At 37.7% G+C, this 20,085-nt stretch overlaps 1 protein-coding gene and 1 non-coding gene across 4 annotated transcripts; one reads left to right on the top strand and one right to left on the bottom strand.

Annotated features, from left to right (window-relative positions):
- Positions 1-1,474: 1,474 nt before the first annotated feature.
- LOC107135669 (vitamin D 25-hydroxylase) lies at positions 1,475-19,365 on the bottom strand. Of its 3 annotated transcripts, none has more exons than XM_015477659.2 (5): positions 19,085-19,365; positions 9,368-9,509; positions 4,767-5,399; positions 3,587-3,916; positions 1,475-2,293 (listed from the first exon to the last, which is right to left on the bottom strand). In XM_015477659.2, the coding sequence occupies exons 1-5, from the start codon at positions 19,307-19,309 to the stop codon at positions 2,118-2,120; spliced, it is 1,506 nt and encodes a 501-aa protein (XP_015333145.1). In that variant the 5' UTR covers positions 19,310-19,365; the 3' UTR covers positions 1,475-2,117. The 3 variants fall into 3 exon arrangements, with proteins under 3 accessions (XP_015333145.1, XP_048644354.1, XP_048644355.1); XM_048788397.1 differs by lacking the exon at positions 19,085-19,365 and adding an exon at positions 5,839-5,940 and having other exon boundaries at positions 9,368-9,499; XM_048788398.1 differs by lacking the exon at positions 4,767-5,399.
- LOC125612202 lies at positions 16,922-17,028 on the top strand. The gene has a single exon (XR_007342539.1). It is a non-coding gene; the product is annotated as a U6 spliceosomal RNA (small nuclear RNA).
- Positions 19,366-20,085: the final 720 nt, after the last annotated feature.

A 20,085-nucleotide genomic window follows, 5' to 3' on the forward strand; every position in this document is an offset into this window, starting at 1 on the left:
ATTTCCTTAGGCATGTTAAAAAAAAGAAAGAAAAATAGTATTCTAGCGTTTCAAATCATAGAAGCAATAGTGGCAGCATTCAAAAGTAAACATGACCTTCTCAATTTTTATTACAATCCACATCAGTTCACAAAGTTGCCTTGCTCAGTGTGACTGCCAGGCTGCCAGCATCCCTAAACAATAGAGTTCAACTTAGGTTTTTACAGGAAATATTATAGGAAGGAGAAAGTCCAAATATGAGAGCAGCTACTCCAAAGAAAGAATGAAGATGAAGTGGCTTCTTGAATAATACATTTGTAAGACTCAGAAAGGTGGGCTGGAAAGCAAGTGGTCAGAAAGCAGGTGAGGGAGATACTGTATTGTAATTAACCTTCTGACTTAGTACCCTTCTCTTCATGATTACCCTTGTTTTGTTTTTGTTTAGACAACCATACCATCCTCTGTAGCACATGCACTTTGGAGAAAGCCAAATTTATCACTAGTTCTGGTAATTAGGTACACATTCAGCCCACGTGAACTATAATCCCACTCACAAAACATGGTTTTAAGTTAATGCATGTGTATGTGACTCAGTAAAGACCTCTGAAGGACAAAGAATGGTTTGAGGGGAGTATCTGAAAAACTCCCTTGATCTCCCAGAACTCTCCATGTATTCCCATAAGCCAGACTTAAGATAAAGCTGATATCATAAGGAAGGCAAATGGAGAGATGGGAAGAAAAAGAATCTTTGGAGCATCTAGGCCACACCAACCCCAAACTCCACACATCATCTCCAAATTTCTTCTTATTAGTTAAGCAAATTTGCACATGATTTCTTTCCCTTGCAATTAGAAACACATTAATATATCAGATACCCAGACTCCTGATTTATAGCTAGAAAATTGAAAATACTTAATAGATAAGGCAAAAGTAAGGTTAAATCCATAATCTTTTTAAAATTTGTTCTAATTAGTTGTATGTGACAGTTGAATGCACTTTGATTCATTGTATACAAATGGAGTACAACTTTTCATTTCTCTGGTTGTACACAATCATACATGTACCTAGGGTAATGATGACCTTCTCATTCTACCATCTTTCCTACCCCATGCCCCTCCCCTCCCCTTCCACCCCTTTGTCCAACTCAAAGTTCCTCCATCCTTTCCCTGCCTCACCCCCATTGTGGTCACTGTTGTGTGCACTTACTCTGTAGCAGCAACTGTTCATAAACCAACTTACAAAAGCAGAAACCCTTAATGTACAACTTTAGAAAAAAAATGATAATATAAAAATAGCTATATGGCATGATTATTAATAACATCCCATTACTTTTAAGTGTCCTAATTTACACAATTACCCTGTCTCTAAAGCATGTTTCTAGATTTGAACATTACCCTCATTAGAAAAAGAACACTAGCCCATGGAAATGCCTCCAGACCTCTAAAAGACGGAATGATTTAGAAAGTGGTATCAGGGAAAATATGCCTACAAAGAATCAATATCCATGTGTCTTTTTTATTCTAAATACATATTGCAATTCCAGTTTATTGACTGCAGCTGTAAGGACAGATGTTCAGGGATCACAGAGACCTTCACAAATAGGAAGAATGACATAGTTCTATGAAGACACAGCAAGAAGCAAGATTTGAAAAACTGGTAGACTGTACATTAAATCTATATTTCTTCAATCATCTGCTACCATATATAAATACCACTGTAGTCCAAATTCATTTATTTGCATTTCAATTCTACAGTCTTCTATTGAACTGGACTGGGACTTGGTCAAAAAGGAATTGGCATTTGGAGGCCAAGCTCTCATGAGGTAAGAAACCATGTGGAGTCAAGAAAGGATGAGAGAAAACTTACACCAAATAAGTGGCTCTACTTAGGACATCCATGGCCCTCAGCATCTTATGAACCTTTGTGCTCCTCAATAGAGAATTCAACTTTAGAAGTCATAGAAGCTTTAAAAATATCATTGTTAATACTTGATTTTGCTCTAGTGCTGTTTTCAATGACACATCTGTGTTCATTTGACTTTATGATACTGTGACTTACCAAACACCATGCTGATTAGATTAAATAAGGTTCAGGGGTAAGGAAACATACATCCTTATTCCCCAAAACATCTATAACTTTCAGCGTCTTTTGGCACAGATAAGGTAGGGCTGAGGCTGCAATGTCATGCCTAACCTAGGCTTCAGATCTGGAACCACTTCATATGGAAAATGCAAATGAAACCGCTGGAGCAGCGCTGTAAAAAACAAGAACATTTCCATCCGAGCCAGATGTTCTCCAAGACAATGTCTTCTCCCTAAACAGGAAAAGCAGATATAATATGTTTTTGTTTGTTTAATTAGTTGGTTTTGGGGTGTGAATCTGTGGTACTGGGATTTAAATCAGGGGTACTCTACCACTGAGCTACATCCCCAGCCTGTTTTTAAAAATGAGGCTGGCCTCAAACTTGTGATCCTCATGCTTCAGCCTCCTGAGTTGCTGGGATTAAAGCATGTGCCACCATGCCTGAATGTTAAAAATTTACATTTACCAAAATTAATGTCTAATATTTGAATGACATTCAGGAAATCTGGAAATTAAAGAAAGTTAGAGGAAGTTATGCTTATTAAATGATTCTCTTAAATCCCAAAGAATAGAAATTAGCAGTACAGCACACAGAAACCATTCTTTTACCTCCTTTTGTTAGATCATGGACTTTTGGAAGACTTTAGTCTCATCTCCAACTTCTTTTGCACATTGCAACAGAGCCTAAGATAAGCTATGAAAGATCTAATTTGAGATGAGGCATTTTGAGAAGTCCATTTTAGTTAGTTCAACTAAATAAATGTGTACTTTTCTCAATAATGAGAAAGAATTTCTAGTTTATCTTCCATGGGTCTGTGATCTGTGTCCTTTTTCACAGCAAAAGCAATATTTCCTAACTGGAGATGAAGTACAATAAACCGGAAGACAAAAAGGTTATAGTTTTACTTCAAGTTGTCAAGTTTCTAAAGCCACCTGTTACTGACTTCTAGCTCTAAAAAGTTTCATTACAAATAAAAAAAAACAAAAACATTCCAGGAGAATCCAGAGGTTCTTAATACTTTAACTCTAATTAATAAATCATAGCTTATTTTGAGTAGAAAAAGTATTAATACAGAATACATGTATGATGATGTGAGGAGGAAAAAAAGAAGTGTGTCACATTAGATTGGGTAGAGAGAAGTGATGGGAGGGGAGGGGAGGGAAAGGGGGGATAGGAAGGGCAGCAGAATAAAATAGACACTATTATTGCTGTATGTATATACATGACTGTATGATCAATGTGATTCTGCAACCTGTACACTCAGAAAAATGAGAAATTATACCCCATTTGATTCAAATGTATGATATGTCAAGATCATTGTACTATCATGTGAAACTAATAAAAAAAGAAAAAGTATTAATACCTATAATCAAACAATTCTTTACTAAAAGAATCAATAATATAATTTCAGAATTAGAATATTTAATTTTAGAGCAGGATGCTTCAGATTAAAATGTTACTCGTGATGAGTCATTGTTATATTTTATTCTAACATTCTCTTACTTAGGGAAAAATTTCTCTTACCTAAGGAGAAAGGAATCAAAGCTTCCTTTTTGATAAAATATCCACTGCTGTCCAGAAATCGCTCGGGATTGAACACTTCTGGCTCTTTCCAATATTTTTCATCAAAGTGTACAGAATAAAGATTTGTAATTACTGTTGTGCCTTTAGGAATGGAATAACCACGTACAACTGCATCTTCAGAGGTTGCGTGGAAAATCCCTAATGGAACTATATTACAGAATCTTAAAACTTCATGCAAAACCGCTTCAGTATAAGGCATTTTGCACTTGTCATCCCAAGAAGGTTTTCTGTCAGGGCCCATAATTAAATCAATCTCTTTCCAAACTTGTCCTGTCAGAGAAACAGTGTTCAAGTTATTATACAACTCTTAGAATTATGTCTAAAATAATATCTCTTTAATCCAACAGGGCAGGTACACTCAGATTTTTCATTTCTCATTATTTGGGAGTTTGTTTGAAATACATGCCATATGTCTTATAACAGTAGCCAATGCTCTGGGTAACTTGTCATGAACAACATATTACAAGGATTAAGGACAAAAATTAAGCTGGGTGTAGTAGAATATGTCCGTAATCTCAGCTACTCAGGAGGCCGAGGCACAAAGATTCCAAGTTCGAGGCCAGCCTGGACAAATTACTGAGACCCTGTGCTCAGTGGTAAAGCACCTCCAGGTTCAATCCCCAGAAATGGGAGAGAAAATTTAAAAATCAAATAAACTTAGAATTGGGATAATATCACTTTCAGTAAGGATTTTTCCTGAGTAAAGCATAAAACTTGAATGAGAAAAACCAGAGTCCAGTTCCCAGCTATGTCACTTCCAGACACTCAGCCCGCATCCTCATTCATAAAATAGACATAATAAGATCCATTTCAGAGTTGCTTTTTACTTTAAGTGTATTTTCTTAAGATGGACACAATACCTTTACTTTATTTATTTTTATGTGGTGCTGAGAATTGAACCCAGTGCCTCACATGTGCCAGGCAAGAGTTCTACTACTGAGCCACAACCTCAGCCCTAGAGGTGCTTTTTTTTTTTAGTACTAGAATTGAAAACTCCTCATTACTATGAAATATTCTCATCTTGGCAAGCTTAGCAGAAATTCTTAAAAATGATTTCTACATGGTTAAAGACTTTAAAACATATATGATCCCTACCTAAGATCATCAAAAGAATCCTCACCTTGAATGTTGGGATAAAGGGCCATAAGAAGAATTGCCCAGCGTAATACATTGGTTGTTGTTTCAGTTCCAGCAATGATGAGTTCACCCACTGAGAAAATTAGGTTTTCTTTGGAGAAAGTAGATAATGGGTCATTTTTACCTTGATCCATCTCATCTAAATAAGAATCAACAAAATGCTGAGGTGACTGAGGCTTTCTGTTGATGGAAGCTTTTTCAATAAGTCTGGAGAGAAAATCATAGACCACAGCTGCGTTTCTAAATAGCTGTTGATGTTTTCCAAAGGGTAAAATGCCAATCCATGGAAAGGCATTATATAGGAAAACTGAGGCACTGGCAGCTAGCTCCACATTTTCACTGAATAACTCAATCATGTGCTGAAAATCAGTGTCTTCGTAAGTGAATCGTTCTCCAAAAATGATCAGATTAGTTATGTTCGAAACAGCATTTGTTATTAACTGCTTAAAGTCAAAAGGTCGACCTTTGTATGTCTCAATAACATCAATGAAAAATGTGGTTTCTTCTAAGATTTTAGATTCAAAAGACTTTTTGCCATATCCAAAACAGCGAAAGCTGTTAACTGCTAATCTTCTGTGATCAACCCATCCTCGGCCATATCTGGCATTGAGTAAGCCTGAAAAGAAAATTAAAAATCTTGTATAATTCCTCCTTCTCTATAACAGGTAAAAATCCTATTGAATAAAAAGAAATTTTAAAAGTTGAAGAAAACAAATCTTAAAAACAGAGAGTTGTTTTCCTGCAAATTATCTTTCTATATAACTGGTTGGTTGGGTCCTGTTCTGTTACTCATTAGTCATAGGATATTATATCAGATAAAACTTCTCATCAGGCCCAGTGGTGAACACCTGTAATCCCAGTGACTTGGGAAGCTGAGGCAGGAGGAGCACAAGTTCAAGGCTAGCCTCAGCAACTTAGTGTGGCCCTAAGCAACTTAAAGAGACCCTGTATCAAAATAAAATATTTTAAAAAGGGCTGTGGATGTAGCTCAGTGGTAAAGCACCCCTGGGTTCAATCTACAGTACAAACAAATAAAAAACTTCTTTTTTCCTTACCTGGGTACTAGAAGAAAAGAACTATAATTCTTTCGGTCAGTGTAATTTGACTTTGGTGAACAAGGTCCAGGTAACTTTTATCATTCAACTTTTACTGTAAGTCTAATATACAAAAGACAAATATTACATATTCTATGGGTAAAATTTTGTCTTGGATTAAAGAAACACCTAAAAATCATTCTTCTAGGATTAGAAATTTTCTGTTTAGGAGAATAAAATTTAGAGTACAAATTTCCTTCTTTATATTAAAATCATATGGTACCCAAAAAGGTACGAATGGCACAGTCAAGTGCAGTCTGCAGTTCTCAATGTAGTAGAAATTAATGAATTAAAAAACTTTTAAAAAGGGCAAACATAAAGCTCAGACTTTTCTAATACTGATATTGTTTGTCACAAAACTCTAAAATTTCCGCAACATATCTGTTGTTCTTATGTAAAAAGTATGAAAAATTTCCTTTTTAAGTGAACTATCACAGGAAAAGCCCAGTATCTTCAGTGTATGTATTATGTAATATGTACTTGAACATGTCTGTGATTCAGGAGGCTAAGGCAAGAGGATCACAAGCTCAAGGTTTCCTCAGCAACTTTGTGAGAACCTGTCTCAAAATAAAAAATAATAAAAAAGTGACAAGGGATGTAACTTAGTGATAAGGCACCCTTGGGTTCAATCCCTAGCACACAAAAAAAATAAAAATAAAAAAACCAAGTACTTTACTTGCAATTCCATTATTTACTGGGACACAGGTGTTCCTATGATGAAAACTGTTGTGTTCTCTTATACACATGAAGTTTAGACAAAATTTACATTTAAATAACTTTTATACACAATTTTTAAATTTGGAGCTTATTAAAAAGTTAATTAGCCAGGTACAGTATCAAATGATTATAAACCAAGAAACTCAGGAGGTTGAGGCAAGCGGATTGTAAGTTTGAGGTCTGGACAATTTAGCAAGATTCTATCTCAAAATAAAAAATAAAAAGGGCTGGGGAAGTGGCTCAGTGGTTAAGTGCCCCTCAGTTCAATCTTCAGTAGCAAATAAATATATAAATAATAAAAAATAAATAGGGCTGGGGATGTAGCTTGGTGGTAAAGCACTCCTGGGTACAATCCCTGGTACCATCAAAAATTTTTTTCTTTTAATTATGTATGTATATGTGTATGTGTACGGATACACCCAAAACACACATACACACAATCCCTAGCACAAAAAAAATAAAAATAAAAAACGAAGTACTTTACACACACACACACACACACACACACACACACAAATACAAACACATATACATATATTTGGATACCAGGGATTAAATCCAGGGGTGCTCAACCACGAACTACATCCCCAACCTTATTTATTTATTTTTTATCTTGATACAGGATCTCACTAAATTGCTTAGGGCCTCACTAAATTTCTGATGCTGGCTTTGAACTTTCAATCCTCCTGTCTCAGCCTCCCAAGTTGCTGGGATTACAGGCATGTGCCACTACTCCCAGCTCTTTTAACTATACTTAAGGGGAGAGAGGAGCACTGTTCATAATAACCCTATGTTGGCCAAGCTGTGTGCCTGGGCACAGTGCTAAGCCCACCCAAGGGGCAGCTTTTTCCCATTCACAATGGGTTAATATTGGCCATGAATTTCCAATTCCAAAGTCAGTGCATATGTACCTTAAAACGACATATATCATTATCTACTTATTTTTTCTCTTACTGTTTATGAAAATATTAATTTTAACACTCATTTTATCTTCATGATAAAAACAGCTTAAACTACAAATTATAACTTTGAAAAATATGTACTTTGTTTTAAATATTACTCCGATCACATCATCTTTCATTTTCATAATTTCTTTAAAGATTTTCTATTATTATATTGTGGTTTATTCTTTGGCCTCTTTGTTATTTGTAAGAATACTTAAGAGGTTAGAGATTTGCTTTTTATTTATTTATTGCTTTCAAGTATCATACTCTAGCTTGAGAATTTGGTCTTTAAAATGTGTGCTTTCTTTGCATTAGTTGCTTTATTTTGTGATTTCGTATAAATTTAGTATAAGTTATTTTTTTCTTTTCAATGCCTCTTAGGCTATCTAAAGCAAGGTACTGTTAAATTTTCTTTTGAAAGTAAGTGGGGGATGGGGATATAGCTTGGTGGTAGAGCACTTGCTTGGCATATGCGAAGACCTGAGTTTCATCCCCAGTTATCTCTCTCTCACACATACACATACAAAGAATAAGAAGGTGTAGAGCTTTTTTGGTACGGTTTAGATAGGAGGTGACCCCCAAAAGCTTATGTGTGGAATAATGCAAGAAGGTTCAGAGGTGAAATGATTAGATGATGAGAGTTGTAACCCAATCATTGAATTAACTCCTCATAGGAATTAATTGGGTGATAAATGAAGGCAATAGGGTGTGGCTGGCGGAGATAGGTCTCTAGGGGTGTGCCCTTGGGTTTAAATTTTGCTCCTGGTGATCAGAGATATCTCTCTCTTCTTCCTGATTGCCCTGTCCCAAGCTACATTCCTCTGCCATGCATTCCTGACATGATGTTCTGCCTCACCTTGGGTCCAGAGAATGGAGTTGGTCATTTATGAACTGAGACCTCTGAAACATGAATCTCAAATAAACTTTTCCTCCTCTAACTTGTTCTTGTTGGGTCTTTTGGTCATGGCAATGAAAAAGCTGACTATAACACCATTCTTATAAAAATTCTTATACAACTAAAACCACTGAATCTGATTTCAACATTCTATATTTTAGGCTTTTTTCTTACTGATTTTTGTCAACTTTCAGCTTTTTTCTCTTGTTGAATATAAAATCATACAACATTGTTCAACCTTAAACTATGCAAACCACTCCTTTATTTAAACCCCACAATGCTCCATTTACACAACATAATGAGTAGTAGTTAAGAAAGGCTCCTAGGCATGGTGGCACAAGCCTGGAATCCCAGCAGCTTTGAAGGCGGAGATGGGAGGATCCTGAGTTTAATGCTAGCCTCAGCAAAAGCAAGGCACTAAGCAACTCAGTGAGAGCCTGTGTCTAAATAAAATACAAAATGGGCTGAGGATGTGGCTCAGTGGTTGAGTGCCCCTGAGTTCAATCCCTGATACACCCCATCCCCCCAAAGAAAGGCTGATTCAAGTTTTGTAAGCTTATTTAAAAAAAGGTAGTAAAAATGTCACCAAGTATTCAAGCTTGGCATCAAAGGACACTTCTGATTCAAGTGTACTCCTAACTTGTTTCATAAAACCTGAAGATGTTATTAAGTGTGCTAATTCTTTAAAATAATATTTATAATATTTAATAGACCTTGACTACAATAAAATTAGCATTTAGTAGTCTAAAATATTACATAATACAACCTGAAAGGTGTTCAAAAACTAAGTTCTGTAAGTAAGTCTATAGATGCCTTCCTGTTACCAATACAAGGATCCCAACTGTATGCTGTAACTGTAACTAAAATTACTTAAAATAAGGAATGTGATTTAAAATAGTTTAGTAGATCACTAAATAGTTGAAAATAAACATACCTCCCATTTTTGTCATCTTCATGAATAAAGGAAGACATGGTCTGTCTGCAAAAATTTCACTCTGATGAACAAGGCATTCCTTTACTACATCATAGCCATTAAGAACCACTGCTGATATGCCTCCAAGATCTAAACTGAAAATCTGTGAGAAGAAAAACATGTAAACAGCAGAATGTATAGAGAAATATAACCATGGAAATCCATGTGTGCTAAGCCCAGCTCTCCTGGTATTTGTTACTTCCCTAAAAATCTAAGCACTCATTTCTCAACTGACAATGTTTAGACAATGTGATTCGTTACACCATTCAGTGTCTGGGAACCATAATCTCATACCAGTATAATGGAAAGAGTACTGAATTTAGGAGGCCTGGGTTCTACTTTGAGGTTTGACATTAAATATATATTAGACCCTATGCAGAACACTTTAATTTTGTGGGCTTCAGTGTGATCACAGAAAATATTTGATTTAGATGTTCTTTTAGGATTCATGCCACCTCAAAACATTCAATATTCAGGAATCTCTTTTCACTTCCAATATAAATAAAGAAGCAGCACCATCTTCCCCTTTATTCCTTTAGCCACAGGTAAGGGAAGGGGTTGTCAATGATCTGAAAGACAACTTTGAAGTATAAACATATCGTAATAGGCTTATTTGTATTCAGCTCTTCGAATTTTATGAATTAAAATTAATTAATTAGTTAACCAAGAAGGCCCTAAAGGAATCAGACCTTGGAAGAGAGACCTTCACCATAGAAGAAGTGGCTGTGTTTCAGATAAAAGAAAAGCAAATAAGAATAGTCATCCTATATCTTGCTGGAGTTGTCTATAGTATGTCTCACCTCAGGCTCACTCCCAATGTCACAACCCCTGCAGTCTACTATAACTACCCCAATTTAAGGGCCTACTCTAGTGAGAAATGATGCTGTCTTGTCAGTGGGATCTGAAAACACCCTGAGAGGCTCATCCTCTTAGGTGTTCCCTGAGAACTTCCTGCAGACAAAATACTTAAGACAAACCTTATCTCTGTGTGACAAGCAGAGCAGATTTAACCATGGTACACACGACTTCAGGAGAAAATGTTAGGTTTAACAGAAAACAAAAGTTCTGTAGTAGCGGTTACATCAGTAAAAGTGATGAAGATGACCAAACTGAAACAGAATCAACCCCAGCCAAGCAATACGGCCAGTAGAGTCTTTGGCAGGAGGGTAGGCCTTGGAACTGAGCAATAGGGACATTTAACCTTGGGGAAAAAGCATGTACTGCCTGCCATAAGTAGTGTTATTAATAAAGAAAAGTGAATTGGAATTATTCACAAAGTGAATGGCTCCCAGCACAAAGTGAACAGCTACCAGCTAAACAAAGAGGGAACACCAGTTCCCAAAACAGTAATATAGTGCTGTTAAAGAAAAGCCTTTTCCCAGAAATATAATTTTAACAAAAATAAGTAAAACAATAAGTCCTGGTGCAGGAAAAAAGGAAAAAAAAACAAACACTGATTGATGATTTCATAAGGATGAGCTGAGAGACCCTGACACTGAAAGTTACACTGGTATGAAGGCAAAACAGAGAGGAGATAATATTTCTTTTTTTATTATTATTAGTTGCTCATGACAATACAATGATCTTGACATATCATACATTTGATTCAAATGGGGTATGAATTCTCATTTTTCCACGTGTACAGATTGCAGGTTCACATTGGTTATACAGCCACATTTATACATACAGCCATACTAGTGTCTGTTGTATTCTGCTGCCCTTCCTATCTCTCCTCTCCTCCCCTCCCCTCCCATCACCTCTCTCTATCCAATCTACTGGTGACACATTTCTCTCTCTCTTTTTCTTCCCCCTCACACCATCATATATGTATTTTTTATAACGATGAGTGTCTCCTTCCATCTTCTGTGCAATTCCCCTTCGCCCTCCCATTCCCTCCCACCTCTCTTCCCTGTTTAGTGGTAATCTTCTTCTCATGCTTTTCCTCCCTACTCTATTTTGAGTCAACCCCCGCTTATATCAGAGAAAACATTCAGCATTTGTTTTTTAGGGAATGGCTAACTTCACTTAGAATAATCTGCTCTAATGCCATCCATTTCCCTGCAAATGCCATGATCTTGTTATTTTTTAGTGCTGAGTAATATTCCATTGTGTATAAATGCCACATTTTTTATCTATTCATCTATTGAAGGGCATCTATGTTGGTTCCACAGTCTAGCTATTGTGAATTGTGCTGCTATGAACATTGATGTAGCTGTATCCCTGTAGTATGCTCTTTTTAGGTCTTTTGGGTATAGTCTGAGAAGGGGAATAGCTGGGTCAAATGGTGGTTCCATTCCCAGCTTTCCAAGGAATCTTCATACTGTTTCCAAATTGGCTGCACCAATTTGCAGTCCCATCAGCAATGTACGAGTGTACCTTTTCCCCCACATCCTTGCCAACACTTATTGTTGTTTTTATGCATAATAGCTGCCATTCTGACTGGAGTAAGATGATATCTTAGAATAGTTTTGATTTACATTTCTCTAATTGCTAGATATGATGAACATTTTTTCATATATTTGTTGACTGATTGTTTATCCTCTTCTGAGAAGTGTCTGTTCAGGTCCTTATTGGGTTATTTGTTGTTTAGGTGAGGATATATGCAATGAAGAGTAGACATTGTTTGCCGATTGCTTTAAATAGCCACACTGGCCAGAGCAATTAAACAGACAAAAGAAATTAAAGGCATAAAGATAGGAAAAAAAGAACTTAAATTAGCACTATTTGCAGATGACATGATCCTATACCTAGAAGACCCAAAAAGTTCTACCAAGAAACTTCTAGATCTAGTAAATGAATTCATCAAAGTGGCAGGATATAAAATCAACACGCATAAATCAAAGGCATTCCTGTATATCAGTGACAAATCCTCTGAAATGGAAACGAGGACAACCACTCCATTCACAATATCCTCAAAAATAAATAAATAAATAAATAGAATACTTGGGAATCAACCTACCAAAAAGGGGAAAGATCTATACAACGAAAACTACAGAACCCTAAAGAGAGAAATAGAAGACCTTAGAAGATGGAAAGATATACCTTGCTCATGGATAGGCAGAATTAATATCATTAAAATGACCATATTACCAAAAGTAATCTATGGGTTTAATGCAACACCAATCAAAATCCCAACGGCATTCCTCACAGAAATAGAAAAAGCAATCATAAAATTCATCTGAAAAAACAAAAGACCCAGAATAGCTAAAGCAATTCTAAGCAGGACGAGTGAAACAGGTGGTATAGCGATACCAGATTTTAAACTATACTACAGAGCAATAGTAACAAAAACAGCATGGTACTGGTACCAAAACAGGTGGGTAGACCAATGGTACAGAATAGAGGACACAGGACCAATCCACAAAATTACAACTACCTTATATTAGACAAAGGTGCTAAAAGCATGCAATGGAGAAAGGATAGCGTCTTCAACAAATGGTGCTGGGAGAACTAGAAATCCATATTCAACAAAATGAAATTGAATCCCTTTCTCTCACCATGCACAAAAGTTAACTCAAAATGGATCAAGGAGCTAGGAATCAAACCAGAGACTTTGCGTCTAATAGAAGATAAAGTTGGCCCCAATCTCCATCTCGTGGGGTCGGGCTCCAAATTCCTTAATAGGACACCTATAGCACAAGAGTTAAAATCAAGAATCAACAAATGGGATGTATTCAAACTAAAAAGTTTTTTCTCAGCAAGAGAAATAATAAGTGAGGTAAATAGGGAGCCTACATCCTGGGAACAAATTTTTACTCCTCACACTTCAGATAGAGCCCTAATATCCACACTATACAAAGAACTCAAAAAATTAAACAATAAGAAAACAAATAACCCAATCAACAAATGGGCCAAGGACCTGAACAGACACTTCTCAGAGGAGGATATACAATTAATCAACAAGTACATGAAAAAATGCTCACCATCTCTAGCAGTCAGAGAAATGCAAATTAAAACCACCCTAAGATACCATCTCACTCCAGTAAGATTAGCAGCCATTATGAAGTCAAACAACAACAAGTGCTGGCGAGGATGTGGGGAAAAGGGTACACTTGTACATTGCTGGTGGGAGATAATATTTCATGGTAAAGCTTCAGGCTGTGACACTAGGGATTATAAAAATCAAAGAGGACCCACAGCTTGAGAAAGTTGTTATACAATCCACCTTTACTCAAAAATTTGAGGTAGTCTCCTATTTCAGGGTAGAACTGGAGGAATTTTTACTTCAACATGTATATATTCTAGTATACACTATTTTCAAGGTAAAGGTTTGAAATCAATTTGGAGAAACATACTCTTAAGCTGCTTTCATCTATGGAACAGTCCGAAATTAAGAATATGCATTCCTTGATTTAGTCGATAGTTTTTAGTTCCTATTGTGGGCTAATGAAGACGATGACAGAGATGTAAACAGGAATACATGAAGTATTTTCCTTGTATTCTAGAAGTCATTCTATGATCTTCAAGTCACTTCCTCTTGCTTCAGACCAGTTCTACCCAGAATTTTTCACTCTCAGTTAATGACCACTTTATGTTTCCTTCAAATATTCAGGTTCAAAACCCTGCAATTATCAGTGTGACACATTTTCTCCCAAACCCCATTTCCAACTACTCAGAGATCATGTTACTCCTACTTTCAGAATATAAACAGAATCTTTTAACTTCTTATCACCTCTGCTTTAGTTTGAGTTTCCTTAAATGTCCCCCCAAGGGCCTCTGAATTAAAGGTTTTGTCCTCTTTTGTGTTACAGGGAGGTGGTAGAAACTTTAAGGGGTAGGACCTCATGGGAGACTTTGGGTCATGGGGATGTGCCCTTAAAAGGGGATACTGAAACCCGGGTCTATCCTCTTCCTCTCTAATTTTTGCTTCCTGGCTGCCATGAGGTGAGCAGATTTCCCTGCCATGTGCTCCTGCTGTGATGTACTGCCTCACCATAGGTCCAAAAGCAATAGGGTAAATTGGCCATGGACTGAAACTTCCCAAACTATAAGCCAAAGTAATTCTTTCCTCTTTTAAAGGTGATTATCTCAGGTATTATGTGACAGTGTAATCTATTCTAACACTCTAGTCCAAGCCTCCTTCATTTCTCCCTTATGCTATCAAAGCAGTCTCCTTTCTGGCCCCTTTAATTTCATTCATGTCTCTTTATGCATAATTCTCAACATGACATGTTTCAGCTTTGTGGTCTTTGTATTTGTTATTCTCTTGGTCCAGAATGTTCATCCCCTAGATATTTTTATAGCTTGCTCTTTTATTTCCTTTAAAGTCTTTGTTCAGATGCTATCTTTGCAGTGAGGCCTGCTCTGACTAGCCAATTTAAAATTTGATCCTTTAGCATTTTCCGGTTCCTAATTTACCTTAATTTATACCCTAAACTCTTTAAACATATTTTATAAATTACTTATTGTGCTATGTTGTCTGTCTTCCCCCCACTAGAATATAAGGTACATAAGAGCAGGGATCTCTGTTTTGTTCACTGCTATATATTCAGTGCCTAGGATAGTAAATAACATATGATGACAATTGGTAAATTTAAGTTTCATTAATGAATTGTGGTAGAGACATGCATTAAAGCATATCATTACAACATCATAGGCTAAGTGTTAATAACAAAAACATGCACCAAGTACCATTGATGTAAACTACAAAGTGAATGCCACACTTCCCCCACCCCACAATACTGGGATTAAACCCAGGGCCCAGGACACTCTATTACTGATCTATTACAATATTCCAAGGCCCTTTTGTTTTATTTTTTGAGATAGGGTCTTGCTAAGTTGCCCAGGCTAGACTCGAACTTGCAATCCTCCTCAGGCCACAGCCTCCAAACTGCTGGGATTACAGGTGTGTGTCACAGTGTGTGACATACTCTTCATCTTAGCTTCAGTTTGTTTTCTCATCAGGAATGCTTCTCTTGATTGTCATACTATTCAATCCATATCAAGTCTTTTTTTTTTTTTTTAAGAGAGAGAGAGAATTTTAATATTTATTTTTTAGTTTTCGGTGGACACCACATCTTTGTTTGTACGTGGTGCTGAGGATCGAACCCCAGGCCGCACGCATGCCAAGCGAGCGCGCTACTGCTTGAGCCACATCCCCAGCCCCATACCAAGTCTTTAGGCACCTTCCTCCACAGTGCATTTTTTTTTTTCGGGTGTTCTCTCTTTTTCTCTCTGCTTTGAACAACTATGACACATGATTGGAAGATCCTATGGCCCTTATTTAATACTACCTTGAACCAGAAACATTCATATTCTTGTTTTCTGTCTGCCTCTTAATTATGAACTCCTTGGAAGCAGTGATTTCATAATTTTTTATCTTTGAATCCTCCACAGAATCTGACTCAGTGCCTTGCATAAAGTTAATGTTTGCTGTAAAACTAAATTAGTTAGTTACCAATTTCACTTATTTTATTGTCCTTAAGTGCATTCGCCTGAAAAGAATCTGACAAAGACACTTGCTTACCAAAATCTAGATTACGACTAAAGTAACTGTAAAAGTTTAAACATTCACAGTGATCATCTAAAGAAATGGTATTTTTTGTGTAGTTCATTTCAATTTAAGATTTTTCTTTAAGATGAATGTGCAAATCTTGAGACTAGCTATCTTCCTTTCAAGAATTATAAACAAGAATTAAATTCAGTCTGCACAAAAGTAGGTATTACATTAAGTGACTGTCATAAGTAATTTTAAAGCCCACATTTTTTTCTGTAAGCACACATTTCAAATTAAAAAGAGAGACAGTGGAAAAATAAGATTCTATTTCCAAATAAGTCCTACAAACTACTTTCCACAAATCTTCCTGAAGTACAAGAGATAATAGTTGCCTTCAACCTCCAAAAAGAGTATTTAAACAACTTATATTAACTGTAATACTTTGTGAGAATTAAGAAATATCCCCCAAGATAAAAGGAAATTATTGTGAGCATTCCACAACTAAAACAAAGATGAAATGCTGCTATAGTTTAAAGAGTCAATGTTTGGTGGCTATTTAAGGCAATCGGCAAACAATGTCTACTCTTCATTGCATATATCCTAATTTTTGTTCCTTTCTGTTTTTCTTCTACCCCTTTTGCCATTATTAGCACAGTTTAGGCCTATTTGATTTGTGGTAAGAGTATTATTTCTACAGAATCATAATTTCAAACAGTGGTACCAGGAATAAAACTAGTTACTTATTCCAAATTCTTACCCATTGAATTAGATCTGTCTAAACCTGTGATGACAGTCTTCCAAGATGTTTATAATTCATCTCATAAACTATTATAGCAGGAGCCAACTCACCCTGTTCCAAAGGAATATTTATATTAAATACAAAGTTCCTTTCAGTTCAAATATTTGTACATAAAAAACTTAATTCTCTATTCTGTAAGAAACCATTTCTACAACTCCTTTAAAAATACTTTTAAATTTGTAGGCCTAATAAATCCGTTCTTTGTATAGTAACTAGTGTTATGGTTTAGATGTGATGCATCCCCCAAAAGCTCATGTGTGAGACAATGTAAAAAAATTTAGTGCTTGCTTCAACAGCACATATACTAAAACTGGAGCAATACAGAGATGATTAGCATGGCCCCTGCACAAGGATGACATGCAAATTAGTGAAGTGTTCCATATTTTTTGAAAGGAGGGGAAGGCAGGGGATGTGGGGATAAGAAACATAGTAGAATGAAACAGACATTATTACTTTATGTATGTATGTGACTGTATGACCAATGTGATTCTACAATATGTATATTCAGAAAAATGAGAAATTATATCCCATCTATGTATGATATATCAAAGTATATAAGTGCACTCTACTGTCATGTATAACTAATTAAAACACATTAAAAAATATTAAAAAAAAGAAAGTTTAGAGGTGAAAAGATTTGGTTATGCGAATCTTAAACTAATCAACGGGTGGTAACTATAGGCAGGTAGGGTGTGCCTAGAGGAGGTGGGTATGCCTTTGGGTATATATTTTGTCCCTGGTCTACAGTTTGTCTCTGCTTCCTGGTGCCAATTTCTGAGTTGCTTTCCTCCACCACAGCCACCATGATGTTTTGCCTCATCTCTGTGGAGCAACGGAGCCGGCTATGGACTGAGATCTCTGAAACACTGTGCTCCAAATAAACTTTTCCTCCTCTAAAATTGTTCTTGTCAGGTCTTTTGGCCATAGCAATGAAAAATCTGACTAAACCATCAAGACCATATATGAGAACCAACAACATCTGAGCAACACTTCATTGTTTTTGGCTATCATTATTCGAATTACCCAGATCAGAAAAATTCAGGCTTCAGTGAAGTAAAGGTGAAGTTTCAACTGGGAAAAGAAGACTCAATGGCAAGTCTTATATTTTCACATCTTATGATATCTCCAGAGATACTATGTTTTGTACAAAGATCCCAAAGAGATCAAACATATTAAATTGAAATCATGAAAATAAACTCAATTCCTGAAGAACCGGAAGGTGGAAAACAGAATCTAAGATTTACATGTATTGTCTATACCTAAGTCCAGCTTCCCTTTTGCAACATAAACCACAGTGAGCTGCAGAAACCTAGAATAATTCTTCTAAAGATTACTTTAAGCACAAATCTGCAACACAATTAAGTAGATGCATACAATTAGGTAAGGACTTAAGGATTATTCTGAAATATAATTGCCAAACAGCCCCCTGTTTTTTTCCTTCTGAGTATTTAGTTTGTAGTGGATAATTAGATCAAGTTTCTCCCTGCTACCAGACTGTATAACTCCTCAAAACAAGTCCAGGTCTTCCTTCTTCATCTTTTTATTCCCAGCACCAAGCAGGAATCACAGCCTGTGGTTACACAGAAATGAACGTAAGTAATTCAAAACAAAACAAAACAGGTGAGTTTTGACCAGGGGTCTGGAAACTTCTGCTTCCTTTTGAAGGATAATCTTCCAAATACAAACATGAGTTCTAGCATTTTCTCTTTCCAGTCACTTAGCATTCCAGTGTCATAATTCACTTGTGAATAATGGGGGAAGCCAGAAGCACCTCACTGGATAGGAAGTTTTAAATGAGAACGAATTGACAGTGACACTGGCACATAAGTACATGCTATGAGAATGTTCCTGGCCAGTCTGGCTCCCGCTATGCTGCTGTAGGGCTCTTCACCAGATTTTGGTCAATAATTCATTCATACTTTTCAAAATCATGTACCAGAGCTCACTTCTAGGTTAGGGTCGTTCAACTAAGTTTTTGTTTTTTTTCATCCGCAGAGCAAACGCTTTGACCAGTCATTTGTCAATTACAAATACCGAAGAACCGTCTACTAACCACTAATTCTGTCCTACAACTCAAGAAGCCTGTTGAACCGGCCAAGGGTTGAAATCTAAAGCCCGCACACAGGGCGGAGCAGCTCCCACGGTCCGGCGCTGGGCTGAGTGCACGCGCCTGCCCCAGGGGGCGCGACGGCTCCGCCCACAGGGCCCAGGGCGCAGGCGCGGGAGCACCGGCGCGAGCGCCCAGGCAGACGGGAAAGTCGCGCCCTAATTGCCCCTGGGAGCCGTCGCTGTGTCGAAGGCGCCTCCTTTCCTGGCCCGCGGACCCAGTTCCCCTCAAAAGGCGGTCAGAACAGCAAGAAAGGTCTCCCCAGGGGAGGGCGGCCCGCGCCGGCCTGAACACAGGAAAGCTGCCCTCCCTGCCCGCGGCCCGTCGGGGCTGTACCTCGCCGTACACCTGGCTCTGCTTTCTCATGTAGACGTGGGGAAGCTCAGCGGAGGCGGCCAGGGAGCAGATGTTGCCGATAAAAGGCAGTCCCCGTGGTCCCGGGGGGAACCCCGCTGGCCGCCTCTGCTTCAGCAGTTGACGGATCCCCAGCGCGAAGAGCAGCAGGAAGAGTGCACTGCCGACGGCCGCGGCGCAGGCCACAGCCCCTGGGGGTTCCCACATTGGTCCTGCCAAGCGGGCAAAACCCGCCACCGCCCTGAGAGCAAGGCGCCTGTTCCAGCCCCGCCTCACTCCCATTGGCCCGGTACCCCGAGGTCACGCCCTAGCTCCATGGCCATTGGCTCGCTGAGTGCAGGGCGCTTGGGCTACTGGAGTCAGTACCTCTGTTCCTGGCCCAGCTCAGAGTCCGCATTGCGACCCTTTGGATCTGGCTTGGCACTAGGTGAGCACCAACGTAGCGGGCATCGAGCCCGGGTTTCTAGGAAATAAACACCAGGACATTGAATACTGGTTAGGGCAGTTTCATTCAGGGCTAGCCGGATCCTGTCTCCTGAGAGACCAGCCTTTCTTATGGTGTCTTTTTAGGTACCAAGGCTGTGTATTCAAGACTAGGAAGAGTGGAGCGTTATTATCTATGCACTCTTTAGTTAAACATGAAAATATTCAGATTTTCTGGAGAGTTCACCCATCAGTATAAAAATAAAATAGTTTTACGCTTTTCTCCTACTTTACTCATCAGTTTTTTCCTGTTATGAAGCGTTTTTGTGTACGATCCTTTAAGAATTGTGATGAGTAAGCCCTGTTTATGTGATTAACTCTGGTTTACCTCTGGTTTTCCCAGCTTAGTTCCTTATTGGTAAGCAGAGGTCTCTCTTGTCTGCAATTACTCAGGATTGTTCTTACTACTCAAGTTTTCTATTTCTACTACTTAGAATTAAGCAGCTGATTTCATATTGTTATTTCAGTTTCTATTCCTGTTTTTAATAGGGCAATTCCTT

The sequence above is a fragment of the Marmota marmota genome, unplaced genomic scaffold, assembly GCF_001458135.2.
Source record: "Marmota marmota marmota unplaced genomic scaffold, marMar, whole genome shotgun sequence".
Lineage (NCBI taxonomy): Eukaryota > Metazoa > Chordata > Mammalia > Rodentia > Sciuridae > Marmota > Marmota marmota.